This window comes from Rhinoraja longicauda, chromosome 41 (assembly GCF_053455715.1).
Source record: "Rhinoraja longicauda isolate Sanriku21f chromosome 41, sRhiLon1.1, whole genome shotgun sequence".
In the NCBI taxonomy this organism is placed as follows: Eukaryota; Metazoa; Chordata; class Chondrichthyes; order Rajiformes; family Arhynchobatidae; genus Rhinoraja; species Rhinoraja longicauda.
In genome coordinates, this window is record NC_135993.1 from 12,819,942 (window position 1) to 12,846,017 (window position 26,076).

At 43.6% G+C, this 26,076-nt stretch overlaps 1 protein-coding gene across 5 annotated transcripts in view; it reads left to right on the forward strand.

Moving 5' to 3' along the window:
* The window catches only part of LOC144611871 (ryanodine receptor 1-like), a 479,550-nt gene that overhangs the window by 107,169 nt on the left and 346,305 nt on the right, over window positions 1-26,076 (forward strand). For all 5 annotated transcript variants that reach the window (XM_078431182.1, XM_078431183.1, XM_078431185.1 and 2 more), the window contains exons 16-21: window positions 78-173; window positions 1,231-1,349; window positions 2,947-3,080; window positions 4,106-4,347; window positions 13,187-13,379; window positions 19,376-19,592. In XM_078431182.1, coding sequence (XP_078287308.1) covers window positions 78-173; window positions 1,231-1,349; window positions 2,947-3,080; window positions 4,106-4,347; window positions 13,187-13,379; window positions 19,376-19,592 — 1,001 coding nt within the window. The remainder of the gene's footprint in view (window positions 1-77; window positions 174-1,230; window positions 1,350-2,946; window positions 3,081-4,105; window positions 4,348-13,186; window positions 13,380-19,375; window positions 19,593-26,076) is intronic.

Sequence of the window (26,076 nt, forward strand, 5' to 3'; positions counted from 1 at the left end):
AACACTTGCTTGTTCAATTATCCATCCTTAAAAAACTTTTAAAATTTAATTAATCATGTATTTTCCCTTTTTTATAGCTTCTCTCATCCGTGGAAATCGCAGAAATTGTGCTCTCTTTTCTGATAACCTTGACTGGTTGGTCAGTAAACTGGATCGACTGGAAGCTTCTTCAGGTACCTTACTGCAATAATTGTTATACTGGAGGCTCACCTTAGCCAGTACTTGTCAGCAAAGAATGTTTTGGTTTTGCTATTGTACAAAGTTTGTGACAACTATTTCAGCAAGGAAGACAGACACCAATTGCTGGAGTAACTCAACGGGCCAGACAGCATCTCTGGAGAGAAGGAATGGATGACGTTTCGGGTCGAGACCCTTTCTTCAGGGTCTCGACCCAAAAAGTCACCCATTCCTTCTCTGCAGAGATGCTGCCTATCCTGCTGAGTTACTACAGCATTTTGTGTCTATCTATGGCGTTTAAGAAAATGAGCCTTTAAAGTTTTTAAATTCATAATTAAAGGTCTATCATTTAGAATTCATTGATAACATCCCACTTAAATTTGTATGTAAAGTGTGAGAACAGATGAAGTCAACCTCTTGTGTATAAAGACAGTTATACGTTACTACCTTTAAAGCCATTCTGTTACAAAACATTCATATGCATTTTTTCCCTTTCTTATCTCGAGAGATTTGAAGTCGGGTCTTTGCTTCTCAGATGCTTCTTTCTTTCAAAAGTCTTTATCATATCATCATATCATATATCTACAGCCGGAAACAGGCCTTTTCGGCCCTCCAAGTCCGTGCCGCCCAGTGATCCCCGTACATTAACACTATCCTACACCCACTAGGGACAATTTTTACATTTACCCAGCCAATTAACCTACATACCTGTACGTCTTTGGAGTGTGGGAGGAAACCGAAGATCTCGGAGAAAACCCACGCAGGTCACGGGGAGAACGTACAAACTCCTTACAGTGCAGTACCCGTAGTCAGGATCGAACCTGTGTCTCCGGTGCTGCATTCGCTGTAAAGCAGCAACTCTACCGCTGCGCTACCGTGCCGCCCAAACTCTTGCATCATTTAACCTTACTCACTTTCAAGAAATTCCTTAAAGTAGACTTTGTTGATTCAGCATTCAGTCATCTTTCTTAAAAGCTTATTTGTTGCAAGTGTTTTCTTATGGCACCATGAAAATCTAATTGAAAATCGTTTTCATGTCTTGTGGTGCTATAGGTATCCTAGAAGTCCTGTACTGTGTTTTGATTGAAAGCCCTGAGGTTCTGAACATCATAACAGAAAACCATATCAAATCAATTATCTCTCTTTTGGACAAACATGGACGAAATCATAAGGTAAAAAATGGGGGGAAATTGATTAAACTGGTTTTAAACAAAGAATGTGTGTGTGCTGCTTTTAATTTAGGAGTCTGTCTCAACTGTTAAATAAAGTGAATACAGTTAGTTTGGGGAAAGGAGGCTGATATAGCTGGATCACATGCATTGGCAGTAGAATGTTTCCCATTAATAACTGTTGCAAGTTACAACCTACTTTTCCCTCCTTACCCGAACCGTCCACCCACATATCAAAACTCTAAAACACTTTTACTAGGTGCCTGTCACCTGACCAGATTATTCCAGATTTGAGCACCCCTGGTCCGTTCATTTCCCTCCATAGATGTTGCCAGATCCGCTGAGTTCTTCTTTGTTTTTTGCTCGAGATTCTAGCATCTACAATCTTTTGTCACCATTCCCTCTTCTCTTGCACCCATTAAATCGGTTTCTTTTCTAAGGTTAATATCTCCGACATCCATTTCACACTCCCCTGACCAATTTGAACAATTGACCACCCAACCTCTCTTTGTAAATACTATGATAACACTTCACCTTTCTTGGATACTGACTCATTTTCCTTCATCTCCTCAGAAAACCTATCTTGGTCCCTTCAGCCCCGCAAGCTGAGTCCCTTCTTCCTGTCGCGTCAAATCACTCTTTCCTCTTCAAAATATTTGGGCATAGTCACTTTGCAACCAAGTTTTACCCTTGATCCTGTATTCAAAAGTTTGTCATAAGGTTGATATAATATCTTGCATACTTGACAAAGACAACTATCTCCTCTTCCTTATTGTCCTATAACTCTGAATTTAAAAAAAACCTCTTCCCATTCCACCACTGTTGCTTTGGATCCATCCCCCAAATTCTGTTTTACCCCTCCTGCTGCTCAGCACCATCTACAATTTTCCAGATGTCTGCTAATACACCTTGTTCTCCCTCTCCACAATCTTTCTAATAATTCCTTCAATAATTCTAATTGTTCAGACTGCTTGGCTGATGTAGAATAATTGAAGAGTGGTAATTTACTCTAATGAAATGTTGAAAGACAGATGGAATTATATTCTGAATCCACTGAACAATTTGCTTGCCAGAAATTAATCCAATGAATGTTCACTGTACCCACTCGAAGGTAACAACATTGTGTGACTGGTGGCCATCAGAGCGCTAATGGATGGGTAAAGCTTGGGTGCAAGTTGGAACATGACGAGTGGAGTATGTGTTGAGTTTATTTGACTGAGAAGACATCCTCAGGCATTCTTTACCTTGTTCAGGCCGATAGTTAACAACCTTGTGAGTTATTATTTCAGCCGTAGATGAACTAGGGCTGATGTAGACAGGGACAATATTTTTAAAAGGGAAAGAACAGTCTTATTGGTTCTATGGATATATAGCCAAGAGCTTATTTTCAGTTTGTATATGCTCAGATCGGTCTCGTATTGTTACGAGGGAGAAAGATAAAGTAATTGGTTGGGAAATATACTTTTTGATGGGCACTGAATATAATTATATCTGTTCTGACATTGAAACCAGTTTTAAAGTTATTTTTTTGATCCATAAATGCCACAGCCATTTAAAAAGTACCAAACAAAAGTCAAGTTGAATTGTTCTTATTTTATAGGTGATGGATGTTTTGCGCTCTCTCTGTGTCTGCAATGGCGTGGCTGTACGATCCAATCAAAACCTTATTACGGAGAATCTACTTCCTGGTCGTGATCTGCTGCTCCAAACAAACATGATTAACTATGTCACCAGGTATAACAGACAAAACTTTCAACGACCTTCTACCAAATCTTATTGTAGCCACGACTTCAAGCTTAATACATTCATTACAGCTGTGAGCTCAGAATTAGAGGCATGCGAATGCACACTCATTCTCTGCTGATGCTACATTCTCTTTCATTATTGGAGTGGGAATCTGTCAGATTTCTTGCCCATTGAGAAAAGAAAATGTAATGCTCTCTGGGGCAGGGCATCCTCATTGTCCTGGTTCATTGCATGGTACTGTTGCCAGAAATGCCATCAGAAACTTCCTAACAGGACGAATGAAACTTGTGGAAACTTCCAGAAACAGTGGCAGTTTGTGTAGCGTCTAAATTGGAGGCAAGAAAGCTAATTGCAGAAAGAATAAGTGCCCTTTAATAATCCCCCTTGCTTCATCATGTAAGGGGGGGGGGGGGGAAGGTGGGGTGGACACGAGTATGGGGACTTCCAATAATTTAGCTTAGTTTAGAGATACAGCGTGGAATCAGGCCCTTCAGCCCACTGGGTCCACGCCAACCAACGATCACCTGAACACTAGTTCCATCCTACACACTAGGGACAATTTACAGAAGCCAATTAACCTACGAACCTGCATTTCTTTGGAATGTGGGAGGAAACCAGAGCACCCAGAGGAAATCCATGGTCACAGGGAGAACGTACAAACTACTTATAGACATCACACATAGTCAGGATTGAACCTGGATCTCTTGTGCTGTAAGGCAGCAAATCTACCACTGTGACACAAGATGTGTGAGGAGAGTATCATTGGAATGAATCCAAATCTGTTTCCATTTACTTTTTCTTTCTTTTCCAATGAATGTGATAAGTGTACTTAATGGATTAATGTCTCACAGTAGCAACAAAAATCAATTTAACTCGAGCAGACATAAGAAATAGTTTTTTTCATAAGTGTGTTGATTATATTTTTTTGTAAGCTCACTTATATAAAATAACAAAACAGATTAAAAAATATATAATTGTGCTCAAATGCTGCCAATTTGCTCTTCTTATTCCAGCATGAGGCCAAATATTTTTGTGGGTACATACGAAGGTTCTACACAATATAAGAAGTGGTACTTTGAACTGATTGTGGACTATGTTGAACCATATGTAACACCACAATCTACTCATCTACGAGTAGGTTGGGCTTTAACAGAGGGTTATAGCCCTTATCCAGGCGGAGGTGAGGGCTGGGGGAGCAATGGAGTTGGAGACGACTTATATTCCTATGGTTTTGATGGACTTCACCTGTGGTCAGGTCAGATATTTTGTTCTTTCTATTGTTTTGTTATTTACTAATTTAAACAAACTCTGAGGCTGAATCTATTTTAGAATGTGCAATGATGATACTGTTGACCTTCACAATGAATTTACCTGGTTCTGGTGTTGAGGGGAGTCAAAGCATCACTTGACAGCCAGGTCTGTTCCAATCATTAAAGGTGTCTTGATTTATATTGGTGGACATTGTTCAAATTTTTCATTGAACAAAGGCAATTGGACACCTTTTATACATTTGCTTATCGGCCAACTTTGATATAAATTGATTATGTACATTGATCCAATAAAATTGGCAGACCAATAATGATATAATTTTGTATACATTAAACCAATCAAGTTAGTAATTAGGCTTCCTGAGGCTGCAGTCGCATAGGAATGTGGTCAAATTCCATAATGCCTCTCACTCAGTCCACAGTTCTCCATTTTATAACACAATACAGTCTGGGTTACAGCAAACCTGATTTATGGAAAACCGACCATACAAATTCTTGCATAAATGTTAAAATATTTTTTCAAGATCAGCAAGTTAGTTACAGCAGTGTGAATATCTTCAGGATATATGAAATAGGGGTAGCAGCTCGTTTATTCAAAATAAACCAGTCTTTAAAAAAAGTGTTTACATGTAACTTTCCGTACTTTGGGCAAACCCTAATTTATGGAGGGATAACTACAAACTCCGCACCATGATTTTCCCTTGCGCAAGGGATGTTACGAAATATTTTTTTTCTCCTTCAACAGTAATGATAATGCTGCAACTACTTATCTTGTTGGGAGTGGGGGGTGGGTTAAAGATTGCCTTGTCAGTTTTCAAAAACAAATCTCTTAGGTGGCCATTAGCTGCAGCAAGCGCCACAGCTTTAGCTATTGCACTTTTCTTTTTCCAGTATTCAACCTTTGCAAAATATTATTCTTATAGTTACTTGCGATCTCCCAACATATTTGTTCCTCCAGTTCCTGCTGGGAAGTGGGGGTGGGGGTGTATTCTAATGTGATCATTTCCTCCTTATTTCTAAATTTCTCCCATGTAGCCTCAGTCCGCCAAGAATCTTAAGTACTGCTGTGATATTCTCCCTGATCAAACACGCTCCTACCCCTCCTCTCTTACCTCTACCCCTATCATGCCTGTAACATCTGTGCCATGGAAAATTGAGCTCCCAGTCCTGCACCTGTTGTATTTCTTAGGATTTTCGTATACCTTGCCTGCCAGATCCATTTAATGGTTTCTTTTTTATCCTGATTTTATCCTGATTGTTGTCTTAAGTGTACTCCTACATGTCTTGTACCTACCGAGGGATCTGCTTGATCCTGACTGTCTAATGTGTGGCTTCTACTTTTTGTTGACCTGTGGCTCTATCTCTCATGTTATCCAGGGTTCCCTAAACTTCGCAGCCTTGCCCTTCACCCTAATGGGAACATGCCAGCCCTGTACTCTTGCTACCTCATTTTTAAAAGCCTTGCCGGCAGTCCCCTTACCTGTGATTGTACTTAGCCAATCGACCGCTGCAAGTTCCCTCTTTAGGCCTCCAAATTTAACCTTGACCCAGTCAGTCTTATCTTGCTCCATAACTACTTTAAAACTAATAGAATTATGGTGACTGATCCCAAAATACTCCTCCACTGACACTTCAGTAACCTGCCTTACGTCATTCCCTCAGAGGTCAGAGAGAGAAAGAGAGTCATAGGGAGTGATACAGCATGGAAACAGGCCCTTCGACCCAACTTGCTGCGCTGGTCCCATCTGCCCGCTTTTGGTCCATAACCCTCCAAACCCGTCCTATCCATGTACCTGCCTAACTGTTTCTTAAATGTTGGGATAGTGTTGCACCTTCATAGTTTAGTTTCGAGGTACAGCATAGAAACAGACCCTTCGCACCACTGAGTCCGAGTTGACCATCAACAAATTCTATCCCGCCCAAGCCCTTTACACTAGTTGAGACCCAAGAAATCTCTCATCAATACCCTATTCTTCAGAAGGTTATCTGCAATCACCGAACACATCCGATCCTCAAATGTCCCGTTGACTATTGGTGAAGCCCCTATAATACAGTCCCATCAAAGTGATCATTCCCTTCTTGTTTGTAAGTTCTACCATATAGCCTCGCTGAACGACCCGATCCTCCAAAAATATTCTCTTTGATCACTGTGATTATGTTTCCTTCATCAAAAAGCCCCCCCTCCTCTCTTGCATCTCTGTCATATTTGTCGCATCTGCACCTGGAACATGTTGTGCCTGACATATTGAGCTTCTTATATTGAAATCAATGCAGTTTAAATGATTCACCTTTCCTCGCTCTTTGCTGACAAGGTAGACCGACGAGCATGTATGACTCTGACTCCTTAACAGCCTGTATGTGGCTAAAGTTAGTTGCCCTGCCACATTCAACCCCTAAACTGATAACAGCAGAGTATTGTGTTATTTACTGATGAATGGACAAGGCGGGATGTGATTAGTTTGGGGACAAGGTTTGTTTAAAATTTATTTGCTGAAATATGAAGATTCATTGACATGATTAATATTATTGGGAAGAAAATTAACTTTTGGCTTGGCTGTGCAATCAAATACATGTTTCTAAAATACAAAATAATATGCTTCTGTCCCGACCCTGTCGTTCAATTTGTTTTAAGATAACACTTCAGAGACTACCAGCTCCTAACTTAGATTCGAGTCTAAGCTGAGTTAGCCTGGATGATGCAATTGTTCGATGGTATACATGGTCTTATGACCCATGGATTAAAAAGGGAAATATCAACTAGAATATTTTTAGATTTGTCATCTGTTGATCCCTGCCATAAAGGATATGTAGTTAAGAGCAGGGTCTAGATTCAGTCCAGAGGTTCTCTTTCCCAAGTCCCTACTGACATTTGAAACGATCAGTCTGAAGAAGCCATGGGTCTCGACCCGAAATGTCACCCATTTCTCTCCGGAGATTCTGCCTGTCTCGCTGAGTTACTTCTGCTTTTTGTGTCTATATTTGAAACTATATGATATAATACAATAGAACTTTATTTATCCCAGGAGGGAAATTGATCTGCCAACAGTCATAAAACACAAGATACATGAAACATTAAATTAAAGTGATGAATGGAAAGCATTGGGGATGTGCAAAGATTTGGGGATGGGTGGGGGGGGGGGGGGGGTAAGGGAAGTCAGTCCACCCCACGACAGAAGGGGAAGAGTTGTACAGTTTGTTAACCACAGGGAAGAAGGATCTCCTGTGGCATTCTGTACAGCATCTTGGCGGAACCAATCTGTTGCCGAAGGTGAGCTGTATTGTCCAAGATGCTCCACAGTTTGAGGAGCATCCTCCCCTCCAAGACCACCTCCCATGAATCCAACTCTGCCCCCAGGACAGAGCCAGCCTTCCCGATGAGTTTGTTAATCCTATTGGCGTTCATGCTTGGCCATCGCCCTGCTGCCCCAGCACACTACAGCAAAGAAAATGGCGCCGGCAACCACCGATTGGTACAACATCTGTAGCATCTTACTGAAGGAGCAGAGCCTTCTCAAAAAGTACAGCTGGCTCTGTCCCTTCTTGTACTGGGCCTCAGCATTCCTGGACCAGTCCGGTTTAATGTCCAGGTACACTCCAAGGTATTTGTACTCCCTGGTAAACTGCACATTCACACCATTGATAGAGACAGGGGACAGGGTTGTTCCTCTCCTAATGTTCAACACTAACTGCTTAGTCTTGTCAGTGTTGAGCTGCAGGTGATTCGGTCTACACCACTCAACAAAGTCGTTGACTACACCTCTGTATTCAGCTTCACTCCCCTCACAGATGCAGCCCACAATTGCAGAGTCATCTGAAAACTTCTGCAGAAGTGGTGTTAGGTAAATTAAATGGATTAAAGGCAGATAAATCCCCAGGGCCAGATAGGCTGCATCCCAGAGTGCTTAAGGAAGTAGCCTCAGAAATAGTGGATGCATTAGTGATAATTTTTCAAAACTCTTTAGATTCTGGAGTAGTTCCTGAGGACTGGAGGGTAGCTAATGTAACCCCACTTTTTAAAAAGGGAGGGAGAGAGAAAACGGGGAATTATAGACCAGTTAGCCTAACATCGGTAGTGGGGAAAATGCTAGAGTCAGTTATTAAAGATGTGATAGCATTACATTTGGAAAGTGGTGAAATCATCGGACAAAGTCAGCATGGATTTACCAAAGGCAAATCATGTCTGACGAATCTTATAGAATTTTTCGAGGATGTAACTAGTAGAGTGGATAAGGGAGAACCAGTCGATGTGTTATATCTGGACTTTCAGAAGGCCTTCGACAAGGTCCCACATAGGAGATTGGTGTACAAACTTAAAGCACACGGTATTGAGGGTTCAGTGTTGAGGTGGATAGAAAATTGGTTGGCGGACAGGAAGCAAAGAGTAGGAATAAACGGGTCCTTTTCGGAATGGCAGGCAGTGACTAGTGGGGTACCGCAAGGCTCAGTGCTGGGACCCCAGTTATTTACAGTGTATATTAATGATTTGGACGAGGGAATTGAATGCAACATCTCTAAGTTTGCGGATGACACGAAGCTGGGTGGCAGTGTTAGCTGCGAGGAGGATGCTAGGAGGCTGCAGACTGACTTGAATAGATTAGGCGAGTGGGCAAATGCATGGCAGATGCAATATAATGTGGATAAATGTGAGGTTATCCACTTTGGCGGCAAGAACAGGAAAGCAGAGTATTACCTGAATGGTGACCGATTGGGAGAAGGGGAGATGCAACGTGACCTGGGTGTCATGGTGCACCAGTCATTGAAAGCAAGCATGCAGGTGCAGCAGGCAGTGAAGAAAGCGAATGGTATGTTGGCATTCATAGCAAGAGGATTTGAGTTTAGGAGCAGGGAGGTTCTGCTGCAGTTGTACAGGGCCTTGGTGAGACCGCACCTGGAGTATTGTGTGCAGTTTTGGTCTCCTAACCTGAGGAAAGACGTTCTTGCCTTAGAGGGAGTACAGAGAAGGTTCACCAGATTGATCCCTGGGATGGCGGGACTTACATATGAGGAAAGACTAGATAGACTGGGCTTGTACTCGCTGGAATTTAGAAGACTGAGGGGGGATCTTATAGAAACATATAAAATTCTTAAGGGGTTGGAGAGGCTAGATGCGGGAAGATTGTTCCCGATGTTGGGGGAGTCCAGAACCAGGGGTCACAGCTTAAGGATAAGGGGGAAGTCTTTTAGGACCGAGATGAGAAAACATTTCTTCACACAGAGAGTGGTGAGTCTGTGGAATTCTCTGCCACAGTAGGTAGTTGAGGCCAGTTCATTGGCTATATTTAAGAGGGAGTTAGATGTGGCCCTTTTTGCTAAAGGGATCAGGGGGTATGGAGAGAAGGCAGGTACAGGCTACTGAGCTGAATGATCAGCCATGATCATATTGAATGGCGGTGCAGGCTCGAAGGGCCGAATGACCTACTCCTGCACCTATTTTCTATGTTTCTATGTTTCTAGATGGCAGGAGTCCGAGTTATATCTGAGGTCCGAGGTGTAGAGGATGAACAGGGACAGAGGACCGTCCCTATGTGTTGCTCACTACCATGTCCGAGACACAGTTCTGCAGCCTGACATATTGTGGCCATCCAGTCAGATAGTTGGTGATCTAGGACACCAATGGAGCATCCACCTGCATCTTCGTCAGTTTGCTCCTTAGCAGTGCAGACCAGATGGTGTTAAAAGCACTGGAGAAGTAAAAAAACAAGACTCTCGCAGTGCTTCCCGGATTATCCAGGATTATCCAGCTCACCAGAGGAACGATGAAGCAGGTGGATGATGAAAACATAGAAACATTGAAAAGTACTGCAAGGAACGTGTCATTCAGCCCATTATGTCTACGCTCACCATCATGTGAAATTAAAGTAATTTCATCTGGCTGCACGTGATCCAAGTCCTCTCATCAGTGTCTGTTCATATGCTGGTCTAAATGTCTCTTAAACATTGCTATAATATTAGTTCAGGCCACATCCACTGACAGCTCATTACATAAATCTTAACTGTGTAAACAAAAAAAGTTGCCTTGCAAATCTCCTTTAAACTTTCTCCTCTGACCATTAAGCTACATTCTCTATTATTTGATAGTATTTGGAAAAAGACTGCCTATCGACTCTATCTATGCCCCTCATAATTTTAAATACTTACATCAGGACCACCCACGGCCTCTGATGCTCCAGCAAAAACAATTCCGGTTTGCTCAAACTGTCCTTATGAACTCACATCCATGTAACATCCTGCATCCTCACCAAAGTCTTCAGAGTCTTCCTTTGATGTAGTGACCAGAATGGCACATAGTACTCCAAATGTGGCCGAACCAAAGTGTTATACAGCTACAACATGACTTTTCAACTTTTATACTTCAGTCGCTTAACCAGTGATGCAAGTGTGCTCTAGGCCTTCCTTCTTCATTACTTTTTGTACATCTGTGATCAATTTCTGGGAGCTATGGACTTGCACCCTTAGATATCTCTTCACCATTGATCCTAAGGGTCCTGCTTTTTACTGTATACTTTCTCTTTGCTCCAAAAATATAGCATTGCACACGTCTTGATTACATTTCATCTGCCATTTCTCTGCCCAAATGTCCAACTGATCCATATCCTTCTGTATTCTTTGACCAATCTTCTTTGCTATCCACAACTCCAGCAATTTTCATGTCATCTGCAAACCTGCTAATCAAATCATCTACGTTTTCATTCACATCATTATTATTACAAGCAACAGACGTCCCCGTGCTGGTTGTTGCGAGACGCTGCTGGTCACAGACCAGTTAGAGTAATACCCTGCTACTACTATCCTCTGTCTTCTAAGCCAATTTTGTCTCCAATTTACTAAATAGCTGTATTGAAGAATTGCCATTTGATTAAGATATCAAGGACTAACAGTTGTGCACTTTGTCTGTTTCATCCAGCAATTGCATGTTTTTGTATAACAAATTAAAACTGAAGAGAGAATGCGAGAACTATTATGAGTAGCACCAGTGAAAATAAACTAAAGGAAAGCAGGAAAACAATGTTTGAGGTGGCAGCTGTAAGCCGGTGAGGATTGTCAGTGTTTGATGACAAAGATGATCGTTGTTCAATGACAACTCATCGTGCCTTTACTTTGCAAAAGGCTTTTCCTTTTGAACCAAATTGAAGAATATAGAATGAGCTGACCTGTATTATCATGAATGGCAGGGATGCTAAAGGTAGCAACAAAGCTATCTTTGCTGTACCTTTTGAGCTGACGAGAATTTTTAAATTATCACATCAGAAGTACTCTCTAATGTACAAAATGTAACGGCTGCATTCTAGTCATGTTCTTTTAAATCGTGCAAAATTCACCACCCTCATTGTGAAGCATTGCCCCTACGGTCCAACTCGCCCACACTGGCCAACAATGTCCCAGCTGCCCTATGGTTTGATCCTATTTCTTCTGAGTGAACTTTTCTGGGAAAATAGGCAGATTCTGCTGGAGCAGGTTCAAGTCAGACCAATTTCGAATAAAAACTTTTTAAACACAAGAACACAAGAAAATAAGAGCAGGAGTAGGCCAACCGGCCCATCGAGCCCGCTCCGCCATTCAATATGATCATGGCTGATCCTACCCCAACCCCCTTCCCATTATCGCCCTTCTTCCCACCCAAAAGAACCGTGTGATCTCCTGGACACCAAATATGGACACCAAAACTGCACACAGTATTCCAAATGCGGTCTTACCAATACTGTATACAGCTGCAGCAACACCTCCCTACTTTTATACTCTATCCCCCTGGCAATAAAGGCCAAGACTCCATTGGCCTTCCTAATCACTTGCTGCACCTGCATACTAACTTTTTGTGATTCCTGAACTAGTACCCCCAGGTCCCTTTGTGTTGCATTACCACGCAGCTCCTCCCCATTTAGAAAATAACTTTCTTTATGATTTTTTCTCTCCAAAATGCATAACTTCACATTTATCAATATTAAATTTCATCTGCCAAGTCGCTGCCCACTCTCCTAGCTTATCTATATCCTTTTGCAGGCTTTTTCTATCCTCCTCACTCCCTGCTTTACCTCCCATTTTTGTGTCATCTACGAACTTGGATATATTACACTTGGTCCCCTCCTCTAAGTCATTTATATAAATTGTAAACAGCTGGGGTCCCAGCACCGACCCCTGCGGAACCCCACTAGTCACCGATTGCCATCCCGAGTATGATCCATTTATCCCAACTCTCTGCTTCCTGTTTGAAAGCCAATCTTCTACCCATGCTAATATATTACCCCCAATCCCATGATTTTTTATCTTAAGTAATAGTCTTTTATGTGGCACCTTATCAAAAGCCTTTTGGAAGTCCAAGTATACCACATCCACCGGTTCCCCTTTATCCACCCGAGATGTTACTTCCTCAAAGAATTCAAGCAAATTAGTCAAACATGACTTCCTCTTCGTAAAACCATGCTGACTCTGTCCAATTAAGTTATGTTTATCCAAATACCCCGTCAGTATTTCTTTAATAATGGTCTCCAAAATTTTACCCACCACAGATGTTAGACTAACCAGTCTATAATTACCAGCCTTCTGTCTACCTCCCTTTTTAAATATAGGTGTTACATTAGCCATTTTCCAATCCACCGGGACCCTTCCTGACTCCAGGGAGCTTTGGTCAATAGATCAATTCAGATATCAGATATATTGCCTATTACAGATTGTCTGAGAAGTATCTGTTACACATTGCCAATACAATAATTTTAATTTAGGTTTTTAAAATACATCTGAAATGAAATCTGGATTAAAACTATATGCAAGGGAATCAGTAGAATGTTTTTAAAACAGAAAATCTGATGACCTTTTGTTTTGGGTGAACAGGACATATTGCCAAGGCTGTCGCTGCTCCTGATGCACACATGCTTGCTGCTGATGATGTTGTTAGTTGCTGCCTTGACTTGAGTGTTCCAAGTATCTCTCTCCGGATCAATGGCCATCCTGTGCAAGGCATGTTTGAAAATTTCAATGTGGATGGCCTCTTTTTCCCTGTGGTTAGCTTTTCTGCAGGAGTCAGGTAAGTTTTCCTATTGTTAAGTTTGTCTTATGAATAATTCTCTTATGATTTAAAGGTGCAATAAATATATGAAGATCATGTGAAATAAAGGTTTCTTGACACATTGAAATATTACTACTGTAAACTTAGACATTTAGAATGTTTAATTCAGAAATCAACATCTTGCTTGAAAGTTATTCAAAAAAGAAAGTTTTAATTCAAAACTTTATCACCCAAATTTTGATAATGCTATTTGAATTTGAATACAAAGTAGATTTGCCACTTCATTGGCTTAAAATTATTTAAAAGGGCATTTTTTTTGCTGTGCAATTAATAATGTGCTCTTTTAATTATTTCATAACTGATTATAAATATTTGTAATGTTGATTCTTTAGACATTATAGATACCATGTTATTCCAAAAATGGACATGTTTGTGGCCAGAGTCATGTCTACGTCACATTGGTGAAGGCCGTAGCATCTTAGCTAATATGCAGCTGAAATATACAGGGTAGGAATGTTGTCGTGAGTCCCCCAAACCCATTCCCAGTGAACATTCTGGCTGTGCAAAGTATGTAGAGCAGGTGACTTTCTGTAAAAGGAGGGTAAAGGAAAGTGAAAAAAGCTGGTCAGTAAGAATGTTCTCACTGAAATCTGCCATCTTTCGAATTTGTGACCGCAATGCTGGAGTTCCTGCAGCACTTTGTTCAAGATTCCAGCATTTGCCATTCCTCGTGTCTCTACCTCCATTTTAACCAATCACAACCTACTTTCCTGCAGTTGCTGATCAACACAATACTCAAATGGCCGCAAAGAAAATTCAAATAAAATTTATAAAACTAACATAGTATACTACATGGAAATATCAGTCAATCATCCTTGTGCAAAGCTTTTGTGTCTGCACTCCATATGCCTTTGCATGTACCAAATTTTGCCAAATTTTGCTGTTCCATTTTACCTATTGCTGAATATCACATCTCATCCATTTTAGTTTAGTTTAGAGATACAGCATGAACACAAGCCTTTTGGCCCACTGAGTCTGCACTGACCAGCGATCCCTGTACATTAGCACTATCCTACACACTAGGGACAATTTACAATCTTTACTGAAGCCAATTAACCAAAAAACCTGTACATCCTTGGAGTGTGGGAACAAACCAGAGCACCCAGGGAAAACCCACGCAGACACGGGGAGAACGTACAAACTCCGTAAAGACAGCGCCCTTAGTCAGGATCAAACCCAGGTCTCTGGTGCTGTAAGGCAGCAACTCTACTGCTGCGCCACTGTGCTCCATCCTGAATTTCTTTTTTTAATCTCAGACACACCAAATCACTCCATCCCGAACTTCACTCTAACTAAAACTGAACTTCCTAGTTATGCTGTGGTTACATCTTTGCTTGGAATCCTTCCCCACTGGTTTATATACTCTGTGGCTTGTCCTAAACCATACCTTTTGTTGGACTAATTTTCCTATCCATGCTGAATTTTGGCTGATATCCCTCAAAATCTTTCCTATCCTTTTGTACAACTGTAACATACCATCCCAGCATCTATACGCAATATCCTGACTGATGAAGGCCTATGTACCAAAAGGCTCTTGACCATCCTATAACCTGTGATGTCTCTTTCACTTGTAGTGGAGGGTTATGTTTCTGATTGGAGGCCTGTGACCAATAAAAAACTGCAAAGTACAGTGCTAGGTCCACTATTCTTTGTTATAGATTTTGATCACAATGTGGTTAACACAGAGTTGTTATCAAACAGCATGGAATTGGGCCCTTTAGCCCAACTCATCCATGTCGACCAAGACGCCCCATCTAAGTTAGTCCCATTTGCCTACATTTGGCTCACATCCCTCTAAACCTTTCCTATCCATGTACCTGTCCAAGTGATTTAAATGCTGTTATAGTACTTGCCTCAACTACTTCCTTGGGCAGCTTGTTCCATACACCCACCACCCTCTGAGTGAAAAAGTTACCCGCAAAAAAAATCTTGCCCCTCTCACCTTAAACCTATGTCCTCTGGTTTTTGACTCCCCTTCTCTGGATAAACATCCTTGTAAGTCTCTTAGATAGACACAAAATGCTGGAGTAACTCAGCGGGACAGGCAGCATCTCTGGATAGAAGGAATGAGTGACGTTTAGCGTCAAAACCCTTCAGACTGAATCAGAGGAGAGGGAGATACAGAGATAAGGCAATGTAAGGTGTGAAAATGAGATGAAGGGGATGGAGATCAAGGAAAATGTAGAATAGATCATTGTTAGCTCGGAAGGTAACAACAAAGCAAACAGAGATAAAATGTAAATGAAGACAGTCAGACCTTTCGGAGAGCTGAGAAAGGGGAGGGATGGAGAGAGAGGGAATGCAAAGGTTACTTGGTTATAGAAGTCAATAAGCTGCCCAAGGGAAATATGAGGTGTTGTTCCTCCAATTTGCGCTGGGCCTCACTATGACAATAGAGTTGGCCTAGGACAGAAAGGTCAGTGTAGGAATGGGAGGGGGAGTTTTAGTGTTTAGCAACTGGGCGGACTGAGTGGAGATGTTTAACAAAACGATCGGCGAGCCTGCGCTTGGTCTCACCGATATATAGGAGTCCACACCTGTAACAATGGATACAGGAGATGAGGTTGGAGGAAGTACAAGTGAACCTCTGCCTCATTTGAAAAGACTGTCGGGATCATTGAACAGAGTCAAGGGGGGGGGGGGGGGGGATAGGGGCAGGTGTTGCATCTCCTGCGGTTGCAGGGGAAAATACCTAGGGAGGAGGTGGTTTGGGTGGGAAGGGACGAGTTAACCAGGGAGTTGCGGTGGGAACGGTGTCTGCGGAAAGTGGAAAGGGGTGGAGATGGGAAGATGTGGCTAGTGGAGGGATCCCATTGGAAGTGATGAAAATGCCAGAGGATTATGTGCCGTATGCGACGGCTGATGGGGTGAAAGGTGAGGACTTGGGGTACTCTGTCCTTGTTGCGATTGGGGGAAAGCAGAGCTGCGGGATATCAAGGAGACCCTAGTGAGGGCCTCATCTATGATGGAAGAGGGGAACCCCAGTTCCTTAAAGAATGAGGACATCTCAGATGTTCTGGTATGGACCATCTCATCTTGTGCGCAGATGCAGCATAGATGGAGGAATTGGGAGTAGGGGATAGAGTCTCCACAGGAAGCAGGGTGGGAAGAAGTGTAGTCTAGATAGCTGTGAGAATCAAGAGTGTTTTATTATCATGTGTCCCAGATAGAACAATTAAATTCTTACTTGCCTGGGTTTATAATCTGGGTTTGGGTTTATAATATGTTTACATAGCAAGTCTCTTAATGCACTAACTATTCTGCCTTCACCACCATCCCTGGCAGCGTGTTCCAGGCACACGTCACCTTCTGTGTAAAAAAAAAAAGCCCTGCAAAAGTCATTTTAAGCTGCATCATACTTCCTGATTGTTCTACTCAATGTCCCAACCAATGAAGGCAAGCATACTCGTATGCGTTCTTCATCATTCTATCTAAAACAAAGGAGCTGATTGTGGACTTCAGAAGGGCTAAACATCCAAGGACGTACACGCCACTGGAGATAAATGGGTCTATTGTGGATAGGGTGAGCAGTTTCAAATACTTGGGAGTCCGCATCGCAGAGGATCTGACGTGGGCAACGCACATTGCCGCACTGGTGGGTAAGGCTAAGCAGCGCCTTTACCACCTTAGACAACTGAGGAAATTCAGAGTGTCGCTGAGGATCCTTCATTGCTTCTACTCTGGGGCTGTAGAGAGCATCCTGTCCGGCAACATTACAGTCTGGTTTGGGAACAGCTCTGCCCAGGATAGGATGGCCCTGCAGAGAGTAGTGCCTTCGGCAGAACGCACCATGGGAACTACACTCGTCCCCCTGCAGGACCTATACATCAGGAGGTGCAGATCCAGAGCAAGCAAGATCATGAGGGACCCCTGCCATCCCAGTAACGGACTGTTCCAGATGCTACGGTCAGGCAAACGCCTCCGCTGTCACGCTGTGAAAACGGAGAGGATGAGACGGAGCTTCTTCCCACAGGCCATCAGGACTGTCAACTTTGATAACCCCAGAGACTAAATTTTTGTCGACACTTTTTGTGCTATGTTTAGTAACTTATTAACTTTATTTATATGCTGTAACTGTAATTATTTTTGTGCACAACCCGCAGGCATTGCCACTTTCATTTCACTGCACATCGAGTATGTGTATGTGACAAATAAATTTGACTTGACTTGACTTGTACTTGTGTTGCCACGTTCAGAGAATTAAGGACTTGGACCCCAAGATACCTTTGTCCATCAATGTTGTTAAGGGTCTTGCCATTAATTGTATATTTTCCCCTTGTGTTGACCTCCCATAGCAAAACTTTACACAGAACAGATTAACTGTTGTGCTGCACTGTAAGGAGTTTGTACGTTCTCCCCGTGACCTGCATGGGTTTTCTCCGAGATCTTCGGTTTCCTCCCACACTCCAAAGACGTACAGGTATGTAGGTTAATTGGCTGGGTAAATGTAAAAATTGTCCCTAGTGGGTGTAGGATAGTGTTAATGTACAGGGATCGCTGGGCGGCACGGACTTGGAGGGCCGAAAAGGCCTGTTTCCGGCTATATATATATGATATGATATGATAACTCCATCTGCCATTTCTTCACCCATTTCTGAGCCAAAACATTATGACCACTGACAGGTGAAGTGAATAACATTGGTTATTTTGTTACAATGCCACCTGTCAAGGAGTGGGATATATTAGGTTGCAAGTGAACAATCAATTCTTGAAGTTGATGTGTTGAATGCAGGAGAAATGGCCAGGAGTAAAGACCTGAGCGACTTTGACCAAATTCCTTTCATATTCCAATCAGTCCTGAATAATCAACTCAGTAAATCTTGTTCCATGAAATGTTAGCAGATTTATTTTACTCTATATTTCTAAGAAATTGATTTGCCAGTCTCCTTAGTGAGACTATATCTGACAAAGAATATTAATAATAACATTCCCTTATGCTGCTTCATAAAAATCTGCATATCTTTTTGTTGAAAAGTGCTTTTTGTTACTTGGAAAATTAAAGAAAAGTTAACAGTATTTATTACAAGTTTTAAATCTCCAGATTCAATATTTAATAACTACATACTGTGACTAAACAGCAATTTATTTCCCTGGTGGCGCCTTGATGGCAGCCTCGCCTACAGTCTGCCTGTCCCTGTTGCCTTTTTGTGTTATTTTTAGTGAGTTTTAAAAGTATGTGTTAATGTTCTCTGGTTTGTTTTATGTGTGGGGTGGGGAAAACTTTTTTTCAATCTCTTACCTTGCCGGAGATGCGATTGTTTTCCGGATCGTATCTCCGGTCGCTCTGCGGCCTAACATTGTGGAGCTAAAGGCCTTGCTCGGGACTGACTTTGAGCCTCTCTGCGGGCCGTGGACTTACCATCAGAGCATACAATCCCTTGCCTGGGATCGACACTCCAACCACGGCCTGCGGACTTTAACATTAAGGAGCTCGCAGTCTTGGGTTGAGACCGACGTCGGGAAGCTCCAAAAGCCGCACAACGTTTGAATAGCCCCGACCTGGGGTAGTTCGCCCGGCACAGGGGAGCTGAGATTCTCCCCTGATGCAGGAGCTTGACCGCCCCGAAGAGGAAGGCCCACCGCTGGCTACGGGAGTAAGATCGTCCCGTCAACAGAAGGTTAGAGGCCCCCGACCGCTGGAGGACAAAGAAGGGAGAGATTTAACTTTTTTTCCGCCTTCCATCACAGTGAGGTATGCGGTGGAGTCACTGTGGTGGATGTTCGTTAAAATGTATTTTGTGTGTTCTGTTGCTTTTTATTGGTATGACTGTATGGCAAATGAAATTCCTTGTATGTTGCAAAACATACTTGGCTAATAAAGTATGATTATAATTTATTGCTCACAATTTTAGTTGGGGGATGTGTTATTTCAACAAGATCTATAAACAGGAATTTGCACTAATGGCTATTTCACATTGGCGTTAAATGTTATTTTAATTTATATTTGTCTGTAGGGTCAGATTTTTACTGGGTGGTAGGCACGGTGAATTCAAGTTCATGCCTCCACCTGGTTATTCTCCTGGTTATGAAGCACTACTACCAAAGGAAAGAATGAGAATAGAGCCCATCAAACAATATAAGCATGATTTTGATGGTATTCGAAATCTCTTGGGCCCTGTACAATCACTGTCACATACTGAATTTGCTCCGTCTCCTGTGGATACAGCACAGGTAAGGATTTAATTTTTGGCCACTTTTAAATAAATTCAGTGTCTTGATTTTTTGTATTTGTAAACATTTACAGAAATATACTTAATCAATTTTTTAAGCTCCTGACTGCAAAGGTAATAACTTTTACTTTGGCAGAGTCCCCAAATGTTCACCTTGTGGTCTGTAAATAACCCACGCACATCCCCACTTCCGCAACTACCCCATTTGCCCATCAGCACAGTATTGTACTGTCAAAAGGCCTTTGCAGTCTTTTTCTTTTCTGATAATTACAGACATATCAAAAGGTCATAAATGATAGGAGCAGAATTAGGCCATTCGACCCATCAATTCTACTCCACCATTCAATTATGGCTGATCTATCTCTCCCTCTTAACCCCATTCTGCTGCCTTCTCCCCATAACTCCAGACACCCGTACTAATGAAGAATCTATCTGTCTCTGCCGTAAAAATATCCATTGACGGCCTTCACAGCCTTCTGTGGCAAAGGATTTCACAGATTTGGACGAGGAGATTAAAGGCTTTGTGGCCAGGTTTGCATATGATATGAAAATAGGTGGAAGGGCAGGTAATGCAGAGAAAGCAGGGACTCTGCAGAAGATCTTGGACAAGGAGAGTGGGCAAAGAAGTGGCAGATGGAATATAGTGTAGCAAAATGTGGAGTCCCCAAACAGTAGCCTGGACAGAGGGTGCAAGTTGAATCAAGAGTTAAAATTGGCATGTCGCAAATGTAATGCTACGGTGGTTATGGGAGATTTCAACATGAAGGTAGACTGGGAAAATCAGCTTGGTAATGGTCCCCAAGAAATGGAGTTTGTGGAGTTCCTCTGGCAACAGAAGATAACTAAAAAGGCAATACGGGGAGAAAAGATGAGGTATGAAGGTAAGCTAGCCAAGAATATAAAGGAGGATAGTAAAAGTTTCTTTACGTACGTGAAGAGGAAAAAAATTGTTAAGACAAATGTGGGTCCCTTGAAGACAGAAACAGGTGAATTTATTATGGGGAACAAGGAAATGGCAGATGAGTTGAACAGGTACTTTGGATCTGTCTTCACTAAGGGAGACACCAACAATCTCCCAGATGTACGGCACGGTGGCGCAGCGGTAGAGTTGCTGCCTTACAGCGAATGCAGCGCCGGAGACTCAGGTTCGATCCTGACTACAGGCGCCGTCTGTACGGAGTTTGTACGTTCTCCCCGTGACCTGCGTGGGTTTTCTCAGAGATCTTCGGTTTCCTCCCACACTCCAAAGACGTACAGGTATGTAGGTTAATTGACTGGGTAAATGTAAAAATTGTCCCTAGTGTGTGTGTTAATGTGCGGGGATCGCTGGATAGCGCGGACTCAGTGGGCCGAAGGGCCTGTTTCCGCGCTGTATCTCTAAATCTAAATCTAAAATCTAAATGTAATAGTGGACAGAGGTTCTAGGATGACGGAGGAACTGAAGGAAATTCACATTAGGCAGGAAATGGTGTTGGGTAGAATGATGGGACTGAAGGCTGATAAATCCCCAGGGCCTAATGGTCTGCATCCCAGGGTATCCCTGCATTAAGGAAGTGGCTCTAGACACCGTGGACGCGTTGGTGATCATTTTCCAATGTTCCGTAGATTCAGGATCAGTTCCTGTGGATTGGAGGGTAGCTAACGTTATCCCACTTTTTAAGAAAGGAGTGAGAGAGAAAACGGGAAATTATACAACAGTTAGCGTCACATCAATGGTAAGGAAGATGCTGGAGTCAATTATAAAAGAAGAAATTGCAGAACATTTGGATAGTGGTAACAGGATCGTTCCGAGTCAGAATGGATTTACAAAGGGGAAATCATACTTGACTAATCTTCTGGATTTTTTTGAGGATGTAACTATGAAAATGGACAAGGGAGAGCCAGTGGATGCTTTTGATAAGGTCCCACATAGGAGATTAGAGCACATGGTATTGGGGTTAGGGTGCTGACATGAATAGAAAATTGGTTGTCAGACAGGAAACATAGAGTAGGGATTAACGGGTCCCTTTCAGAATGGTAGGCAGTGACTAGGGGGGTACCGCAAGGCTCGGGGCTGGACCGCAGCTATTTACAATATGCATTAATGACTTAGATGAAGGGATTAAAATTAACATTAGCAAATTTGCGGGTGACACAAAGCTGAGTGGCAGTATGAACTGTGAGGAGGATGCTATGAGGATGCAGGGTGACTTGGACAGGTTGTGTGAGTGGGCAGATGCATGGCAGATGCAGTTTAATGTGGATAAATGTGAGGTTATCCACTTTGGTGGAAAGAACAGGATGGCAGATTATTATCTAAATAGTGTCAAGTTAGGAATTGGGGAAGTACAAAGAGATCTGGGTGTCCTTGTTGATCAGCCATTTAAAGTTAGCATGCAGGTACAGCAAGCAGTGAAGAAAGCTAATGGCATGTTGGCCTTTATGACGAGGAGTTGGGTATAGGAGCAAAGAGGTCCTTCTGCAGTTGTACAGGGCCCGAGTGAGACCACACCTGGAATACTGTGTGCAGTTTTGGTCTCCAAATTTGAGGAAGGATATTTTTGCTATTGAGGGCGTGCAGCGTAGATTCACTAGGTTAATTCCCGGAATGGCGGGACTGTGGTATGTTGAAAGATTGGAGTGACGAGGCTCGTATCCGCTGGAATTTAGAAGGATGAGAGGGGATCTTATTGAAACATAAGATTGTTAAGGGATTGGACACATTAGAGGCATGAAACATGTTCCCAATGTTGGGGGAGTCCAGAACAAGGGGCTACAGTTCAAGAAATGAGAAAACATTTCTTCACACAGAGAGTGGTGAGTCTGTGGAATTCTCTGCCACAGAAGGTAGTTGAGGCCAGTTCATTGGCTATATTTAAGAGGGAGTTAGATGTGGCCCTTTTCGCTAAAGGGATCAGGGGGTATGGAGAGAAGGCAGGTACAGGCTACTGAGCTGGATGATCAGCCATGATCATATTGAATGGCGGTGCAGGCTCGAAGGGCCGAATGGCCTACTCCTGCACCTATTTTCTATGTTTCTATGTAAAAAGGGGTAGGCCATTTAGAATGGAGATGAGGAAAAACCTTTTCAGTCAGAGAGTTGTAAGTCTGTGGAATTCTCTGCCTCAGAAGGCCATGGAGGCCAATTCTCTGGATGCTTTCAAGAGAGAGCTAGATAGAGCTCTTAAAAATAGGGGGTATGGGGAGAAGGCAGGAACGGGGTACTGATTGTGAATGATCAGCCATGACCACATTGAATGGCGGTGCTGACTCGAAGGGCCGAACAGCCTACTCCTGCACCTATTGTCTATTGTGTCATTCATTTAGGTTGTAGGAATAAAGATGTAGACTCTTTTTTAAATGGGGAGAGAATCCAGAAATCAGAGATGCGAAGGGACTTGGGAGTGCTGGTGCGGGATTCCCAGAAAGTTAATCTGCAAGTCGAATCGGTAGTAAAGAAAGGAAACTCAATGCTAGCATTTATTTCAAGAGGGCTTGTATACAAAAACATGGATGTAATGCTGAGACCCTATAAGGTGCTGGTCAGGCCGCATTTGGAATATTGTGAGCAATTTTGGGCTCGTTTTGGACTTGTTCTCTTGGGCGACTTCAACGCCAGAGTGGGCGCAGACCACGAATCATGGTCTCCCTGCCTTGGGCAGTTTGGTGTGCGCAAAATGAATGAGAACGGACAGCGACTGCTCGAGCTGTGCTGTTGCTTTGCCAACTCGTACTTCCAGACAAAGCCCAAGCACAAGGTTTCCTGGATGCACCCACACTCAAAGCACTGGCATCAACTGGATCTGATCCTAGTCAGACGTGCCACCTTCAAGAACGTTCTCCACTCACGCTCCTACCACAGTGCGGACTGCGACACAGACCACTCCGCATCGATGTCAGCTAGATGCCCCATCCAGACCTTGTGCAACAGTTTCTAGAGGCTTTTGAGAGAGAACTTGGCATCTCGCGTCTGCAACAGAGAAGTGGGAAACTCTGCGGGACATCATGTACCGCACAGCCTTGGCTAGCTTTGGGAAGAAGTTGTCGAAGACACACGACTGGTTTGAGGCCAAGTCGACTGAGATGGCTCCCGTCATCGAAGCGAAGCGCGCTGCCCTTGCCGAATACAAGCGGTCAGCCAACGAGAAGAACCTGCAGATCCTCAGGGCTGCCAGGAGCAAGGCTCAGCAGACTGCCAGGCATTGTGTCAATGAGTACTGGACACAGCTTAGTGAGGACATCCAGATGGCCGCCATAACGGGGAACATCAGGGGAATGTACGATGGCATTAAGAAGGCACTAGGACCAGTCCAGAGCACAACAGCCCACTCAAATCCTCCACTGGGGAGGTAATCACAGACAAATGCCAGCAGATGGAGAGATGGGTGGAGCACTACTCCAACCTCTACTCGAGGCCCCAGGCAGCGACGGGATTCCCCCTGACTTGATCAAGCACTGCAAGACTACCTTACTACTCCCTCTACATGAAGTCCTCTGTCAGTGCTGGCAAGAAGGAGCTGTACCGCAGGACATGAGGGATGCCACGATCATTACCCTCTACAAGAACAAGGGCGAGAGAAGCGACTGCACAACTACAGAGGCATCTCCCTGCTCCACATCGTCGGCAAGGTCTTTGCTCGGGTCATCTTGATCCGCCTGCAGAAGCTGGCAGAACGCGTCTACCCAGAGTCACAGTGCGGTTTCCGAGCTGGAAGGTCAACAGTAGACATGGTCTTCTCCCTTCGCCAGCTCCAGGAGAAGTGCAGAGAACAGCGGATGCCCCTGTATATTGCTTTCATTGACCTCACCAAGGCGTTTGACTTCGTCAGCAGTGATGGCCTATTCAAAGCTCGGCTGCCCACCAAAACCGCAGAGCATGATAGAATCCTTCCACATCAACACGAAGGGGACAGTGCAGTTCAATGGCAGTTTCTTCGACATCCGCAGTGGCATCAAACAAGGCTGCGTCCTCGCTCCCACACTCTTTGGGATTTTCTTTGCTCTGCTCCTGAAACATGCCTTCAGCACCGCAACAGAGGGGATCTACCTGCGTACTAGATCAGATGGCAGCCTCTTCAACCTCACCCTCCTCCGAGCCAAGACAAAAGTACGTGAAGCTCTCATCAGAGACATGTTGTTCGCCGATAACTCAGCAGTTGTGCCCCACACCCAGCAGGAACTAGTCACTGATGGACGGCTTCTATCGGGCTTGCAAGGACTTTGGGCTGACCATCATCCTGAAGAAGACGAACGTCCTGGGACAGGATACAGAGGCACCGCCTGTCATCACCATCGACGACTACGAACTTGATGCCGTCCATCAGTTCACGTACCTCGGCTCCACCATCACCGACAAACTTTCCTTGGACACAGAGATTGACAAGAGGATCGGGAAGGCAGCTACAACTCTCGCTCGCCTCACAACTCGAGTGTGGACCAATGCAAAGCTGACAGTGAAGACAAAGATAGCAGTCTACAACGCTTGTGTCAACAGCACGCTGCTGTACGGCAGTGAGACATGGACTACATATGCCAGACTGGAGAGAAGACTCAACACCTTCCACCTTAGAAGCATCCGCCGTATCCTGGGTATATCCTGGCAAGACAGAGTGTCCAACGCCACAATTCTGTCTCGCGCTGGCCTTCCGAGTATGTACACTCTACTCAGGCTGCGGTGGCTGGGCCATGTCCACCACATGGAGGATGGCCGTATTCCAAAAGACATTCTCTATGGAAAGCTGACATCTGGGAGGAGAACCATCGGCCGCCCCCAACTACATTACAAGGAAGTCTGTAAGAGAGATTTGAAGGCGCTCGACATCGATGTGGAGTCCTGGGAGAGCCTTGCAGCTGACCGTATGAGGTGGAGAGGTACCCTGAACCAACATCTCAAAACGGGGGAAGAGAAACTGATGAACACAGCGGCAGACAAGCGGGCACGCAGAAAAGAGCGCAACAACTTCAACAGACCAGAGTCCACACACAAATGTGACCTTTGTGACAGAGACTGTCACTCCCGCATTGGTCTCTTCAGCCACAGGCGACGCTGCTCTAGCCGAGGTGTGGAGCAAGCAGCCAACTAGTATGCATTACCCATGGTCAGCCATGACTGAGGGGGCCTAAGAAAAAGAAGATCTGAGGAAGGATGTGCTGGCTCTGGAGAGGCTCCAGAGGAGGTTTACAAGAATGATCCCTGGAATGAGGAGGTTAACCAATGATGGGTGTTTGTCAGCACTGCGCCTGTACTCGCAGTTTAGAAGAACCTCATTGAAACATACAGAATAGTGAAAGGCTTAGAAAGAGTGGATATATAGAGGATGTTTCCACAGGTGGGAGAGTCTAGGACTAGAGGCCATAGCCTCAGAATTAAAGGATGTTCTTTTAGGAAAGAGATGAGGAGAAGTTTCTTTAGTCAGAGGGTGGTGAACCAATGGAATTATTTGCCACAGAAGGCTGTGGAGGCCAAGTCAGTGGATATTTTTAATGCAGAGATAGATAGATTCTTG